The sequence below is a fragment of the Verruconis gallopava genome (genome assembly GCF_000836295.1).
Source record: "Verruconis gallopava strain CBS 43764 unplaced genomic scaffold supercont1.1, whole genome shotgun sequence".
Classification (NCBI taxonomy): domain Eukaryota; kingdom Fungi; phylum Ascomycota; class Dothideomycetes; order Venturiales; family Sympoventuriaceae; genus Verruconis; species Verruconis gallopava.
Window position 1 is genome coordinate 965,548 of NW_015622137.1, and position 12,920 is coordinate 978,467.

The 12,920-nt window shown below is 49.6% G+C and overlaps 7 protein-coding genes across 7 annotated transcripts; 1 reads left to right on the forward strand and 6 right to left on the reverse strand.

The window, feature by feature from the left end:
* The first annotated feature begins 102 nt into the window (after positions 1-102).
* On the forward strand, positions 103-1,248 carry PV09_00361 (uncharacterized protein). The gene is made up of 3 exons (XM_016353095.1): positions 103-416; positions 471-823; positions 873-1,248. Exons 1-3 carry the CDS (start codon positions 227-229, stop codon positions 1,053-1,055), a joined length of 726 nt encoding a protein of 241 aa, XP_016219352.1. The 5' UTR covers positions 103-226; the 3' UTR covers positions 1,056-1,248.
* Positions 1,119-2,614, reverse strand: PV09_00362 (uncharacterized protein). Its single transcript, XM_016353096.1, has 2 exons — positions 2,163-2,614; positions 1,119-2,103 (listed from the first exon to the last, which is right to left on the reverse strand). Exons 1-2 carry the CDS (start codon positions 2,295-2,297, stop codon positions 1,192-1,194), a joined length of 1,047 nt encoding a protein of 348 aa, XP_016219353.1. The 5' UTR covers positions 2,298-2,614; the 3' UTR covers positions 1,119-1,191.
* Positions 2,615-3,059: 445 nt separating this feature from the next.
* On the reverse strand, positions 3,060-6,607 carry PV09_00363 (uncharacterized protein). The gene is made up of 4 exons (XM_016353097.1): positions 6,470-6,607; positions 6,257-6,412; positions 5,965-6,201; positions 3,060-5,913 (listed from the first exon to the last, which is right to left on the reverse strand). The coding sequence occupies exons 1-4, from the start codon at positions 6,505-6,507 to the stop codon at positions 3,330-3,332; spliced, it is 3,015 nt and encodes a 1,004-aa protein (XP_016219354.1). The 5' UTR covers positions 6,508-6,607; the 3' UTR covers positions 3,060-3,329.
* Positions 6,608-6,957: 350 nt separating this feature from the next.
* Positions 6,958-7,911, reverse strand: PV09_00364 (uncharacterized protein; the record flags this gene model as incomplete). The annotated part of the gene is made up of 4 exons (XM_016353098.1): positions 6,958-7,057; positions 7,104-7,589; positions 7,646-7,762; positions 7,850-7,911. The coding sequence occupies 4 exons, from the start codon at positions 7,909-7,911 to the stop codon at positions 6,958-6,960; spliced, it is 765 nt and encodes a 254-aa protein (XP_016219355.1).
* A 537-nt stretch (positions 7,912-8,448) lies between these two features.
* On the reverse strand, positions 8,449-9,390 carry PV09_00365 (uncharacterized protein; the record flags this gene model as incomplete). Its single annotated transcript, XM_016353099.1, has 1 exon — positions 8,449-9,390. The coding sequence occupies one exon, from the start codon at positions 9,388-9,390 to the stop codon at positions 8,449-8,451; it is 942 nt and encodes a 313-aa protein (XP_016219356.1).
* A 587-nt stretch (positions 9,391-9,977) lies between these two features.
* On the reverse strand, positions 9,978-11,568 carry PV09_00366 (pyridoxine biosynthesis protein pyroA). Its single transcript, XM_016353100.1, has 2 exons — positions 11,254-11,568; positions 9,978-11,196 (listed from the first exon to the last, which is right to left on the reverse strand). Exons 1-2 carry the CDS (start codon positions 11,398-11,400, stop codon positions 10,402-10,404), a joined length of 942 nt encoding a protein of 313 aa, XP_016219357.1. The 5' UTR covers positions 11,401-11,568; the 3' UTR covers positions 9,978-10,401.
* Positions 11,569-11,875: 307 nt separating this feature from the next.
* On the reverse strand, positions 11,876-12,490 carry PV09_00367 (uncharacterized protein; the record flags this gene model as incomplete). The annotated part of the gene is made up of 3 exons (XM_016353101.1): positions 11,876-12,323; positions 12,385-12,401; positions 12,455-12,490. 3 exons carry the CDS (start codon positions 12,488-12,490, stop codon positions 11,876-11,878), a joined length of 501 nt encoding a protein of 166 aa, XP_016219358.1.
* Between the last annotated feature and the right edge of the window lie 430 nt (positions 12,491-12,920).

The following is a 12,920-nucleotide window of genomic DNA, read 5'->3' on the forward strand; positions in this document are numbered from 1 at the left end:
TCTGTGTCACGATGCAATGCGCTACAATGAACGCGCGCTCCGTGCCAACCGTGGTTAAAATGCAACTTGAAGCTTGCTAGTCCCACCATCGGATGCAAGTCAGAAAGGGTGACACATTGCATTATCCACGCCTCATCAAGACTTGCTACGTCAACTCTTCCCACATTTTCCATCCGTGAATTGTTTTTTAATTCGTCTTTATCACCACAAGCATGTTTTCTCCGTGATGCTTTACGCTGAATCAGACATGGCCGCTGAAAAAATTCAATGGTTCAACTACAATCTTCCAAAAGAAGAGTGGACAGAAGAATGTCCTGAAAGCCTTCGCGATGCAAGCGCAAAAGATAGAGGCATCATCGGTAGTCTGGATGAAGATTTTAAGCCGATGAGTTGGGAGGAGGTCAAGCATCTCGTTGGTAATAGCACTAGTGTGCGTTGTGTCTGTGGAAGCTGTATTGACGCGCAGGAAGCAATCAATCGTATCGATAAGTTCCAAAGAAGCCCGTCCGAACTCCGCCGTTACCGTCAGTACATCTACCATCTCAAAAAGAATTACGGTTCTGTCATGAACTTTATCATCAAGCATCGCTTACAGTGGAGCGACGTCAACCCAACTGGTCCACCTTTTTCGAATCCTGACGATATCAAAGTCCTTTATAACGATTGGCCATATGGCATCGACAAAAGAATCGTTCATCTTGTAGTCTGGGTCAAATTTGATATTGAGGACGATCCAGAGACCGACCGTCTAACCCCCTCGGCGTGGAAGCAGATTCAGGATTATGTAAACGAAACATTCTGTTCACAGATGAACCCGGATCACGTCGGTAGACTTTCTCTAACTTGTCGCCTTCGGCCTAACATGATTCCAGGTTGTGTGGTTTAAGAACTGGAAAAGCTTAAAGAGCATTCACGCTGTCGAGCACTTTCACGTAATGCTATATGAGCCCGACATGGCATTTGTGCATTCCATAACCAATGGAGACATGCCTCAGAGCGCAATTGAACAGAGGTCGAACGAATCCGATACAATATCTGCCAACGGGAGTATATGATTGAAAGCAAAGTAGACTTCTCACCGCAGAACGAGAAAATAGGAACCCCAAGAAACGTATAGACAGCATTTAGACCCAGCGAATACGCGCTTGAATTGTATTTCACGGAAGTTGGTTGAATGCAGTCAAAGGCCACTCAAAGGTTGGACTTCTGCACACCTTCGGTATCCTCAATCCTAAAAACATACTTCACTGCGCTTGCCTTCCCGTCTTTGAGATTCTGTAGACCTTGCTTAACGCCACCCAAACCGCCGGGAATGACCTCCGTAGGATGCGGCTTCAACCAGCCCTCCTTTAGTCCCTTTGCAAAATACTTGGAGTATACAAATCCGAAATCCTTATCCTTCTGCTCGCCGAACACCTTTCCGCAGCTGGTGACCAGAAGCTCGACACCATTTGGCACGCCCTCGTACTTCTTGCCTGGTAACACCACGGTGATCTTGCCACCTTGGTTTTCTAAAACCTTGAAGATTGTCTCATAGCTCCCGTGATCGCTGACAGCATCGTAGGCATAGTACAGCTTCTCCCCCTTCAATGCTTCCCGGACAGCCTTGACTACAGCATCGTTGCCTTGCCGGTAGTCGATCACGACATCACCCTTTGATGGGTCAAGGTACTGTTTGACGAAGTCCTGACCTTTGCCAGCAATCGTGATCAATGGGTGAATATTGCTCTTCTTTGCCAACTGCAATGTGAAAGCACCAACTGCGCTGCTGGCTCCCCAAATGAGAAGTGGCATCTTAACTGAGTCTTCATTTGGTAGCCATGGCTCCGGAAGTTTCAGTTCACGATACAAGCCAACAGCTGCAGTCACTGCTGCGAGCGGGACGGTAGCGGCCTCCTCGAAAGAGATACTGTCTGGAATATGAAAGGTGGTGTGCTCCCATAGTACCGCATATTCCGCGTACGAGCCCCCGGGTTTCAGCATCTCATGGAAACCAGACACACGATCACCTTTCTTAAATCCAGTGACACCCTCACCAACCTCGTGAACGTAACCGGCGGGATCATCACCCTGATTGACTTCAATGTTCATGTATGGTACTTTCTATTGCGTTGCATGTTAACGACTTTCCGGCTCCGTAGATACAGGTACAGTAATCATACCCAGTCTTTCGGATTGCTACCAGACACGACAACTTTCACCACGATCTGATCTTTGCCGGCCTTCGGAATGGGCGAGTCCACAATCTTGACGTCTGGTCCCTTAAGGATGATGGCCTCCTTCATCGTGGAAGGCATGATTTGTTCCGCCTGTAAGCTGTTTTTGTTAAAGGTGATTGCTTGTGAGAGAAAGCTTGAGCAATGCTTGGGGGAATGGGGTAAAGTAGCATTACAAGTAGGATTGCATAGTACTTTAGGATTTCCAAGCAACGAACGGGTTTGCGAAATCGATTGCCTGCTAGAGCCTCACCCCACTTCGTCCCTCTTCTAAATCAACCAGGTTTAATTGCGCCATAGCCGTAGAGCGACTTATCCTGGCCTCGCTAATGCTTTCTACGTTGTTGGGCTTTGGTGACGGTCCGTTGGAAAATGTCACCCATGGCCGTATTTCATTGGCTCGTTGTTATTGCAAGCTCCGCTTTTCCAATCGAAACCCAAGAGGAGGTGGAAGTATGACTTCCGAGGTTCAGATTCGAACGTCATGGAATCTCGAATCGATTCTTCAGAATACCATTGCCATCCGGGTCATGCATGCCCCGTCGGTTAGATGATGCCGACGCTCCCGATCCAGACCCCGAGCTTGCCTTTCCACTCTTTATTGTCAGTCCAGAACTCATGCATGGGGATTGTTCTGCAGAAATTATGATAATGTGTAGCATTACATCATTGTAAATATGAATGGAACCAAAGGCTGAAGCCTGTACACGAGCACGAAGGTTTATGAAGAACTGGTCAAGTCATCACAGCCTCCACCCAGCGTGCAGTAACTCACGCCTTGGAAACGATTATGTGGGCCATTTATCGCGTATGACGATATTGCACGCTTTACGCCCATTGGGACTTAAATAAAGTGCTGAAACACTAGTGCATTCATGGAGTGACAACTGGTCTTCTGAATTGTTCGTTCAAGCGTCCATGAAGGTTTGAAGGTACAAATGCACGACCTGATGGCTATGCTATGCAATGATAAAGGAAAATCCGGCACTCCTTTCCCCGAAAACTTGAAAACTCCAAAACGCATCCCGCTCAAAAGTGAACGCAGCCGCACCTGGCCCAAAGGAAGTAGTATGACAAAGTTGAATAATAAAATCTCGTCGTTCAAGAAGAAGCTTAACGCCATGCACTCTTCGTATTCGCCAGGCTGGTCCTGCCACCGGCAGGCACAGTGCTTGTGCTCATTCGTACAGGCGCTGCCCTCAAGCTCCCATTGCGCTCTCCAATATCGCCAGCAGACACGGTTGTCCGTCTAGTGCCACTATTTTTGACAACAGGAGCCGATCGTGGACTCAAAACGCTATTTTTCCACCCAGCATCGGCGCTGTTGTTACCCATACGCCTCGCCTGACTTGCGCTGAATAGGGCATTCTCGTTTGGCGGTGAGCCCGTCGAAGAGGCAGCCGTTGGACTTCGTCGCCGCTGAGCCCTAATCGCGCTGCTGCTTGCGTTGGAAGACGAGCGTTTTAGTACCGAGCGAACCTTCTGAGCATCAGCCACATCTATCGGCCACTGTGACTTGGAGGTCTCATCCTCTGAGCCTGACGACCCTGCGCTATCTGATGGAATGACATCAGATGGGTTGTTCTGCACCATGCTTAGAGGACTGGCCTGCGGGACTCTGTTCAATTCAATCTCTCGCAATGGTGAAGTGTCAGAGTCAGAAGAGAAATTGAGTGACGATGCTGTGACTGGAGGCGCTGCAAGAGGAGAACCCTCGGCTTTCTTCGACAAGAAACCGGCCTGAAACCTGCTATTTCGCGACCTTATCTCCGTCGATACCTCTGGTGGTGTCGGGATTGGTGAGGATGAGTTGCGCTTCGCAGGTGCAGAAAATACCGGAGGGGGTGGAATAGACTCTACTGACGAGGCTTCTGGGGTCGTATCGATTGCCTTAGGCGTCGCGTCATAATCAGCCAAGGTCTGATTGTCCGTTTCGTCTCGCCATCGTACACCGCCCTTTGCCGCCCTCGAGGGAGCTTTCCGCTTTGGCGTGCCAATGCGGACGGCTTTTTTCGGACTACTTTTCACGAAAACCACTGCCCTCCTTGGGGTCGGCTTCAGGGGCGAAGAGGTGGTAGAGGAAATAGGTTCCGGCTGAAGATCTAGCCGTGGGACAGCTCGCAACGGTGATGGACCGAGCAAGGAGGCAGTCTTGCGTTGTTTTGGTGTTCCCTGCCTGCGAGGCTCGAACTTCTCCGTGACGGGTAAACCTCCATCGGGTCTGATAACTTGTGAGGCTGCCGAAGAACAACTATTGATCAGCTGCCCAAGCATATCTTTGGCTGCTTGTATGGCGTCTTGCTCGGACATCTGCATGATCTGCCCTAGAATAGCAATGGTTTCAAAATGAGCCTGGAGTTGCACTTGCACGATTGGAGCATCGCCGCCTTTCTCCTGGTCTAAAATTGCGGTGTATGCCTCACGATCAGCCATAGACTTTAGCAATTCGGTTTCTCGGATCAACATTGAGACTTCGCTACCGTCGTTGACACCCTCGGCCTCATTTAGCTGACGAATACCCGTCTGCAAAGCTGTGTCAAGTGCTCGCTCCCAATTGAACTTTGCTAGTCGTTGATGATAGTGTTGCCTACTGCTTTCCAGCTCAGTGAGGATTCCCTTTGCAGTTTTGCGCATCGCAACTAAGCTTTGGGGCGGCTCTTCCTCATCGCGAGCCTCGCAGGTGGTGTCAAACCCTGCAACCCATGCTGAGATGAGAGATATTCTTCGCTCAATCTGTCGAAGCTTCTTCATCATCGACACGCGTTCTTGACGCTCTGCTGCGGAATGATCGTAGGCATTGCGAATGCGCGTAATACCTTCTCTGGAGATCTGCTCGCGCTTATCGAGCTGCTTCCGGAATTTGGCGAAAGCAACACTTTCGTAGTCCTTTTCTTTGGCTTTGAGCTCATCAATGAGCGCTCTTTGCTCATCGATCTTCTTCAAGAAGTCCTTCACATGACGGTTGACGTTGTAGACGTTTCGAGTGACCTTTGTCTGAATGTTTTTAGCACGATTGGCGTATCGTAACGTGTTCTGAGTTTCATCAAAGTGCATGCTTGAAGGGCTGACACAAACGATCATGACGGTCTTGCAGTTGCCTCCCAACGAGAATTTCAAAAGTCGGGTAAGTTTTGAATTGCGATACGGAATGTGGTTGCGTTTCCGCGGATCACACAACGCATTGATACAGCTGCCAAGCGCAAGAAGAGACTTATTAATATTCGCACCTTCGATTAAGCGCTCGCCACGGTTCTTGGTCGCACTTGCACGTTCGCTGCCAGCAAGATCAATGATGCTGAGTGTGGCCATCGTGTGTGGTTCATTGATGTCCGCGTTTCTGTCCTTCATGGAGACGTTGATTTGCAGAACAGCGTGTGATCGCGAGGAAGTGGCGTTGGCTGCTGTAGGAGACATGGTTCGGTATTCGTTACCTCGAACAATCATTTCCATGACTTCGTTAACAGACTTAGGACTGTGGCTCGACAAGCCTGCAACTGAAACAGCCTGATTGGCGTCCTCGCGTAGCATGAGACCTTGTTTGCTGCCACCCTCTACTAACAAGTCGCGAATTGTCTCGTTGTATATTTCGAGATAAGAAAGCGATGTCTCGATGTGCTTCTCCTCTTGTAGGTCTTTTATCCGATCAAACAGTTCTTGCATCGTGAGAAAGATGATACCCGGTTGCTGAGCAGTACCCCTGAGAGATGTTAGATTCCACGCAATTCTCAAAATAAAAGTGTTGCTTTACGTGATGGTGTGTGTTTTGCCACAGCCCGTCGCACCATACGCGAAGACAGTAGCGTTATAGCCATCAAGCACACTGTCAAGGAGTGGCTTGGTCGTGGCCTCATAAACATCCTCTTGCGTTGTGTGCTCGTCAAACACTCTATCAAACACGAATGTTTGGTCCTTGACCTTCTTGCCCTGAGGCACGATCGACTTCGAAAATCTCTGTACGGGGTTGTCTTCTGGCGGGTCGAATACTCTGCACATTGTCAATCGTTATTTTGAAAAAATCCAAAAATGTTCGAGCAACATACAGGCACTTCTCGTCTACTACTTTGATTACAGAACGTATCCCCTTTACGGAAAGTTTTGGAGTCGGGACGCCCGCCAGCGAGCCATCGCCGAGGAACAGTGGTCCGTCATCATTCTTCGCAAGCTGTGCTGCCTCCCTGATCGTGAATGGACGTACACTGAAGCAGGCGTCTGTCAGTCTGACCGAGCCTGATGAAAACAACGGAGAAACATACCGGACGCAGACAGAAATGGACGATGAGTCCGTAGCCATCGTGCGAGCCTCTACCAGCCAATATCTGGTTTTATTGCTGGGAGTAATTTTGGGTTATGCGCAATGAATGACTTGGGAGTCTTAAGCTTGGCCTCGTGCTGTATATTTACCAAACTGAAGCTCTAGTAAACAAGCGCCAAGACAGACTAGGGTCTCGTCACACGGGCCATTCAAATCACGTGCAACAGCTCCTGTCATTCGACCTAAATTTCTCAAGCCATTTCCTTCGATAAAGTGCTGAAGTCGTAGTTGTACTCATTTTATCTCTCCCTCTTTTTTGTTTTGTTTCATTTCGTAATCTACGATATGATCAATTTACTGGCAGACTCGGGTTCACGTAGCGTCAATTTCACTCTTAGAAACACTTCAGCAAACGAACTTCAAATCCAATAGTTCTTAGGAGCGCAAAATCCTATCTTTCTTCCTTTGAACTTGCGGCATGTGATGTTTTTATGACTGCGTCTGATGTTTCCCAGCACTCTCGGCAACGTCCACCATGAACGAACCTCCAAGCAGAATCGCGGGCTCGTTGATGTTCATGTGTTCGTAGCTGAGCGTTGTCAGATGAATACAATCTTGGAACTGAACATGCTTACCTCAAGGTGCCAACGCCACCAGCTTCCAATATCAAAGAAGGATTATCTGCGATGTTCTTCTTGATCCACCGCCCGGCAAGAGCTCGCAATATATGTCCATGCGCAACGATCAACACATCACAAGGTGGAGCTTCCCCTCGTGGCTTTCCGATTGCCTTACTATGCCATTTTTCTCTAATCTCATCAATAAACTTGTCCAATCTATCGGTGACTTGCTGCGGGGACTCTCCACCAGGGCATCCATCTCGCCAAATGTCCCACGGTCCTTCACCACGTTTCTCTCTTTGCTCGCGAATCGTCTTGCTGGTCAGACCTTCATATTCGCCATAATCCCACTCTCTAATATCTTCGCGGACTTCAACTTTGGCTTCGCACCGTACATGTTCTTCTGTATATGCACGCTCCGTTTGCCAGGGTAACTTTTCTCTGGTTCCGAGACACAGCAGTTCGAGGGTCCTCTGTGCTCGCTTCCTCGGCGAAACATAGCTAGGGAGAGACTCAGAAAATGCTCATATCCAGCTAATTCCAAGACTCCTTCTTACATGTGTGCAAGATTCCTAGGCACGATCAGGCGGTCATCACCAACCAAGGCTTTGCCAGTAGCGATCATACGCTTCTCTCCGTTCGCGGTCAATGGAAGCTCGGTGATACCTGTATGTCTGTGGCTTACGTTAGTATCAATCAGATGTCGCTCTTACTCCGTATAGGAAGCTGTTGGCGAGCTTAAAGAGTCAGTGCGAACATACCGGCCATTTAGAGACCATTCGGTTTCGCCATGGCGAATAATGAAGACCCTAGGTGTCGTCATATTGGCAATTGAAAATTGCGCTTACAACTCGAGGCGTTAATTGCATTTGTATCATGGCGATAGCAAAACTGTGCTTGAGGACGGCGCGGCAGCGGGGTGGGGATCAATATGCGAGTTGATGACGAACCAAGCTTGCTTGCTGAGGGGACCAGGTGCTCAAATTAGCAAGTTCGCCGAAAGCGGAAGGAAAAAACACCCATTACATCATGTCAGCAATGCTTGCGGCAGGTGATTTAGTTCAAATTAACTATACATCATGCAAGCTTCTTGAAAGCTTGGGTATCACTAAAAATGAAGCGCTGTGATCCGAGTCTACACTAGACAGAGATTTTGCACACCACGCGTTCAAAAAGCGACTGATTTGGTGTGCATGAGAGCTAAGACTCCTTGAGCAAAATAGCGTGAAAGCAGCGACGTAGACAATATTAAGTATTGCCGTTTCTGCAGAGATGCCATTCACGACATGCATGTCTATGGTCGTGCCCTCCTAGCATGTACCGTCCCTCAATTGGCTTTGGGGAGAACACGTGCATTTTCTCATCTCACACCTTTCGGGTTCTTCCCAAATTCTGATCTGATTGGAGATGCCTTGTCACCAGGTAGCGATGGTACAGGCTCGAGGCTGAAAGATGCGTCTATTGGTGATGGCATGGCAGTCTCGCCTGTCAAAGCATGCAGAGCCATCGTTCGTGGGGTTCGCGGGGTTGGCGGTGCAGTTGTCGAGGCGTCATCTTTATCCTCGTTGACCAAAGAGAGATTTGCTCCACGAGATTCCGGCTCTTCCTCCGAGACAGGAGCCAAGTTGCTATTTCTTCTAGGCCTCGCGCTGGCCTTAGATTTTCGTTGAGCACTTCGCGCCGTCACCGGCGCCATGACGGGCGAGCTGCTGGATGACTCTGCGGGACTGGTGGCTAGCTGCGATGGCACATACTTTGCGGCGGGCTTTGATCGCATCTCCATGACAGGAGGGCCCGAGGCGTTGGATTCTTCGTAAGTCGGCGGAGGTGCAGTAGTGGCAGCCCACATTTGCTCCTTTTTCCGCATCCTAAGTATGAGCAGGGCCACTGCTATTATAGATAAAGCTAGGGCGGCGACGCCGACGCCAATACCTGCCTTCGCACCTGTACTCAGTCCGTTTGACTGGTCATGGAAAAAGAAGGGAGGCGCAGAACCAGTCGCAAAGGGTGGTCGTCCATCTGTGTTCGTGAAGAACGGTGGGAAGTTGTCGAAAGGATTGCTGCTGGTCGTTGTCGCTGGTCGGTACGATGTTGTCAGTGTGAATGTCGAGCTCGGTGATATTAATGCTGGATTATCTGACGCTGTAACTGCGGGAAAAGAAGACGACGCTATAGTTGCTGTGTTAACTAGTGTTGCGGTGTTGACTGGTGTTGCGTTTTGTGTCGTAGGGATAGCCTCGTTTGGGATGGCTGTTGTTGTATCCGTGGGTAACTGTGAGGCAGTAACCGTCGCGTCTGCCATATGGAAACGAGTGACATTAGTTGGATTAAAGAGCGGCTGGTACGTCTAACGCGCAAAGTACGGAATCAGAAATACGAAATGAACAATTGAAACAGAGCTTTCGCTGTAACACACAAAAGGAGCGTGATGGAGGGACAAAAACCACAGGCAGAAAGTTAGAGTGGCAAGCACCCATGATCACATTTAGACAGAGCCGGGATCTGTTCTGCCACATTATTCTTCTTTATTACTCGCAAGCACCAAGCCCAACACATTGCAAAAGGAAATGAGGTCGCGTCTCTGCAGGTGGCGCCATTGATGACGGCACGTAGCGCTTTTCTCCATGTCGGCAACGAAAGAAAATCACGGGAAAACGCCAGCGCGGCGTTCTTTAACCTAGATGGGGAAGTCTTGGCACTTCAATATATTGACCATTCCGGAAAAAGCCTTGAGCATCCAAATCTCAACCCACGCCCCCTAGCCCAGGTTTGATTTACGAGGCCCATTGTGCAGCAAAGGGGGCCAGCAATTGCCGACTCTTACAGAACTGCGGCATTGTCTTTCTTCGATTAGAGGGATGGTCTTCCCGCAATTGTTAGACTGGCATCGTCGTGGCACGTCTACTTCTAATTAAGCACCAATTGCCGTGAACTCCGCTACTGGATGTGCAAAATTCCAATTGTCTCCTTAAGCTGGGTGGCAAAGGCCTCCGGACGTACGGGCTATCGCTTGTTCGCCTTTGATCCTTCCGCGCCAGCCATACCACCTGTGATGTTGTTCTACTCTTGTGTCATTCTTGCGCAGTCCACAAACACAGTTGTGATGCATGCTAGATGAAGTACGGAACGGTACGGCACGGCACGCTTTTTTTGTTTCGAAACCTTTATTGCGGATTGTTATACTCCACATGTCCAGGCCTGAAGATATTCCTGTTGAAGTCCTTTTTGTTAAGATGGCCGACTACAAACCCTTGCCCAAAACTCCTAACTCTCAAGCGCAATCGCATATGCTATACAGGGGATCGAGATTCGGCTACCATCCCCTGCCAGCAAGTCTTTCGCCTTCTGGCATCTTATCGCAGTTGATCCCCACCATTGCCTCGCCCAAATCGCAGCTCACTTCGGCTAGGACCTTGGGATCTCTGAAGTGGGTCACTGCCTGGACGATGGCCTTGGCCCTCTTTGCCGCATTTCCAGACTTGAAAATACCACTGCCTACGAACACACCATCACAGCCGAGCTGCATCATCAGGGCAGCATCTGCAGGAGTTGCCACGCCTCCCGCCGCAAAGTTTACTACGGGCAACCTCTTAAGCTCGGCTGTTTTCTTCAGCAGCTCGTAGGGAGCCCCGATCTCCTTTGCGTACACTCGGAGCTCTTCTGGCGTCATGGAACTTGCTCTTGCGATCTCTGCGTTCAAAGTTCGCATGTGTTTCACGGCCTCCACGACGTCACCAGTTCCAGCCTCACCCTTGGTGCGGATCATGGCTGCACCTTCACTAATCCTTCGCAGCGCCTCGCCCAGATTGCGACAGCCGCATACAAATGGTACCTTAAAGTTATGTTTTTCAACGTGGTGTGTATGATCTGCCGGTGTGAGGACTTCGGACTCGTCGATGTAGTCCACGCCGAGGGCTTCAAGGATCTGGCACTCCACAAAATGTCCTATACGGGCTTTTGCCATGACAGGAATTGTAACTGCCTCCATGATGCCTTTGATAAGTGTCGGATCTGACATACGTGCCACGCCACCCTGAGCTCGGATATCTGCTGGGACACGCTCGAGGGCCATCACAGCACAAGCGCCTGCCTCTTCTGCAATGCGGGCCTGACAAGCATCATCAGTATGTGTGCTGATAAAAGAGAAAAAAAATTCATCCCTCACCTGTTCAGCATTGACAACGTCCATGATCACACCCCCCTTCAACATTCGCGCAAGACCCTCCTTGACAGCCTGTTGGTTCGTGGGGCTTTCACCGTTCGAAAATGTGTGCGAAGTGCCATTCTCTTGTGTCGGCAGCTCAGTTGCCATGATGGTCAGATAATTCCACAACAGGATTGAAACAGGAATCGACCCAACAAGGGCAAACAATTGGTGACGAAGATGGAATATCGAGGTAAGAGAAAGTTTGCAGAGAATATTTCAGTGATTTCACGAGCTAAGCCAAGGGACCGTGAGTCAATTGCGGTTACTCACGGCTAGCCAAGCTCTCCAGAAACTTTCCAGATACATGACGGGCTTACGGTCAGGGTTCGAGTTAGAGCGCCGAACATCGGCATCCCGAGCCAGACAAGCTGGGAAATGTGGGGCAGCCGGGGTAATTGACAGTGGCGCTAAGCCAAGTGAGGAATTTCTGTACTGAGTAACTTCACCCGTCTGCGTCTCGCGATTCCTGCAAGCACTCGCCGTGATCAGCGCACATTTGGACAACGACGCCCTGCCGAATTGAGTCTACACGTATGTACGTACGCCATGTTACGCATCGACTGGGATTGCGCTTCTCCATTTAGTAAATTGCTACTTTCTGGCTCACCCTCCTCTTCCTACTCTCCGTTTGCCAAAGGCTTCCAGCATCGCAACCATTTTTCCAGCGCTCACGCCCAAAGATCCTGCGCCTGTGAACTGGCCTAAAGCGATGGAACGAAATCAAAAGCGTGCTGCGACATAGGGGGCCAAATATCTCGTCTTTGGCATTTCGGCTCGACTGGCCGCAGGCTCGTATGTTCTGTGTGATCTTGTACTGCGGCGAAGATGGCTGCTCCGAGAAGACTGTTTGCGACCGCCACGGATCTAAGTCGCCGGAAGACCAGAACGCGTTGGAAGGAGTAGTGTTCCAACCACCGAATTTTGCATTCGTGCCCGTGATGTCCAGCCAGTCAGGTAGAAGTCCGCTTGACCTGCCATCTGGGAACTGTCGATGACAGATCTCGTACTGGTGCAAGACGTTGTTGAATCTATGCAAACTTTAGTTTTTCAATTGTCTACGCACGTGACATACTACAGATCAACACATACCTGCTCAGCAGCTGGTGCTTGCCCAAATTAGCACTTTGAAAAAAGCCCCATTGCGAACAGTATTGCCAACTCCAGGAAATTTACGCCGGGTCTCCGGTATGGCCATCAAGATTGCAGTCTATAGTTTCACTCTTTGAATGTGGACCTTCGCATTTGACATCCAAGATGTTGTCGACCACATACGGGAAGGGCGGTCAAGATGTCCATCTATCGACGGTGAATTTAACCCCTTTAGATGGCGCCCATCCTTCTCCTGGCGCCGTGGAATTGTCGGTCGGGTCTGTTCATATCCAGTCACAGAATGACCGCAGACTTACATTGCCACGACAGGCCCAGACTCGCAAGCAGGCTGTAATGGCGCAACAAAGCACCGGAAAAAGGCCTGGACCAACAAAAACAGCAAATTCCTTAGCAAGTAAAGCATGATGAGACACGAATCGTATTTGACGGACGTATGCTGAAATCATCGCGATTTAAAAGCTGTGTCATGGTAGATGGTTGCTATAAAGGTACTAAGTTCATATACACTGCTAGCA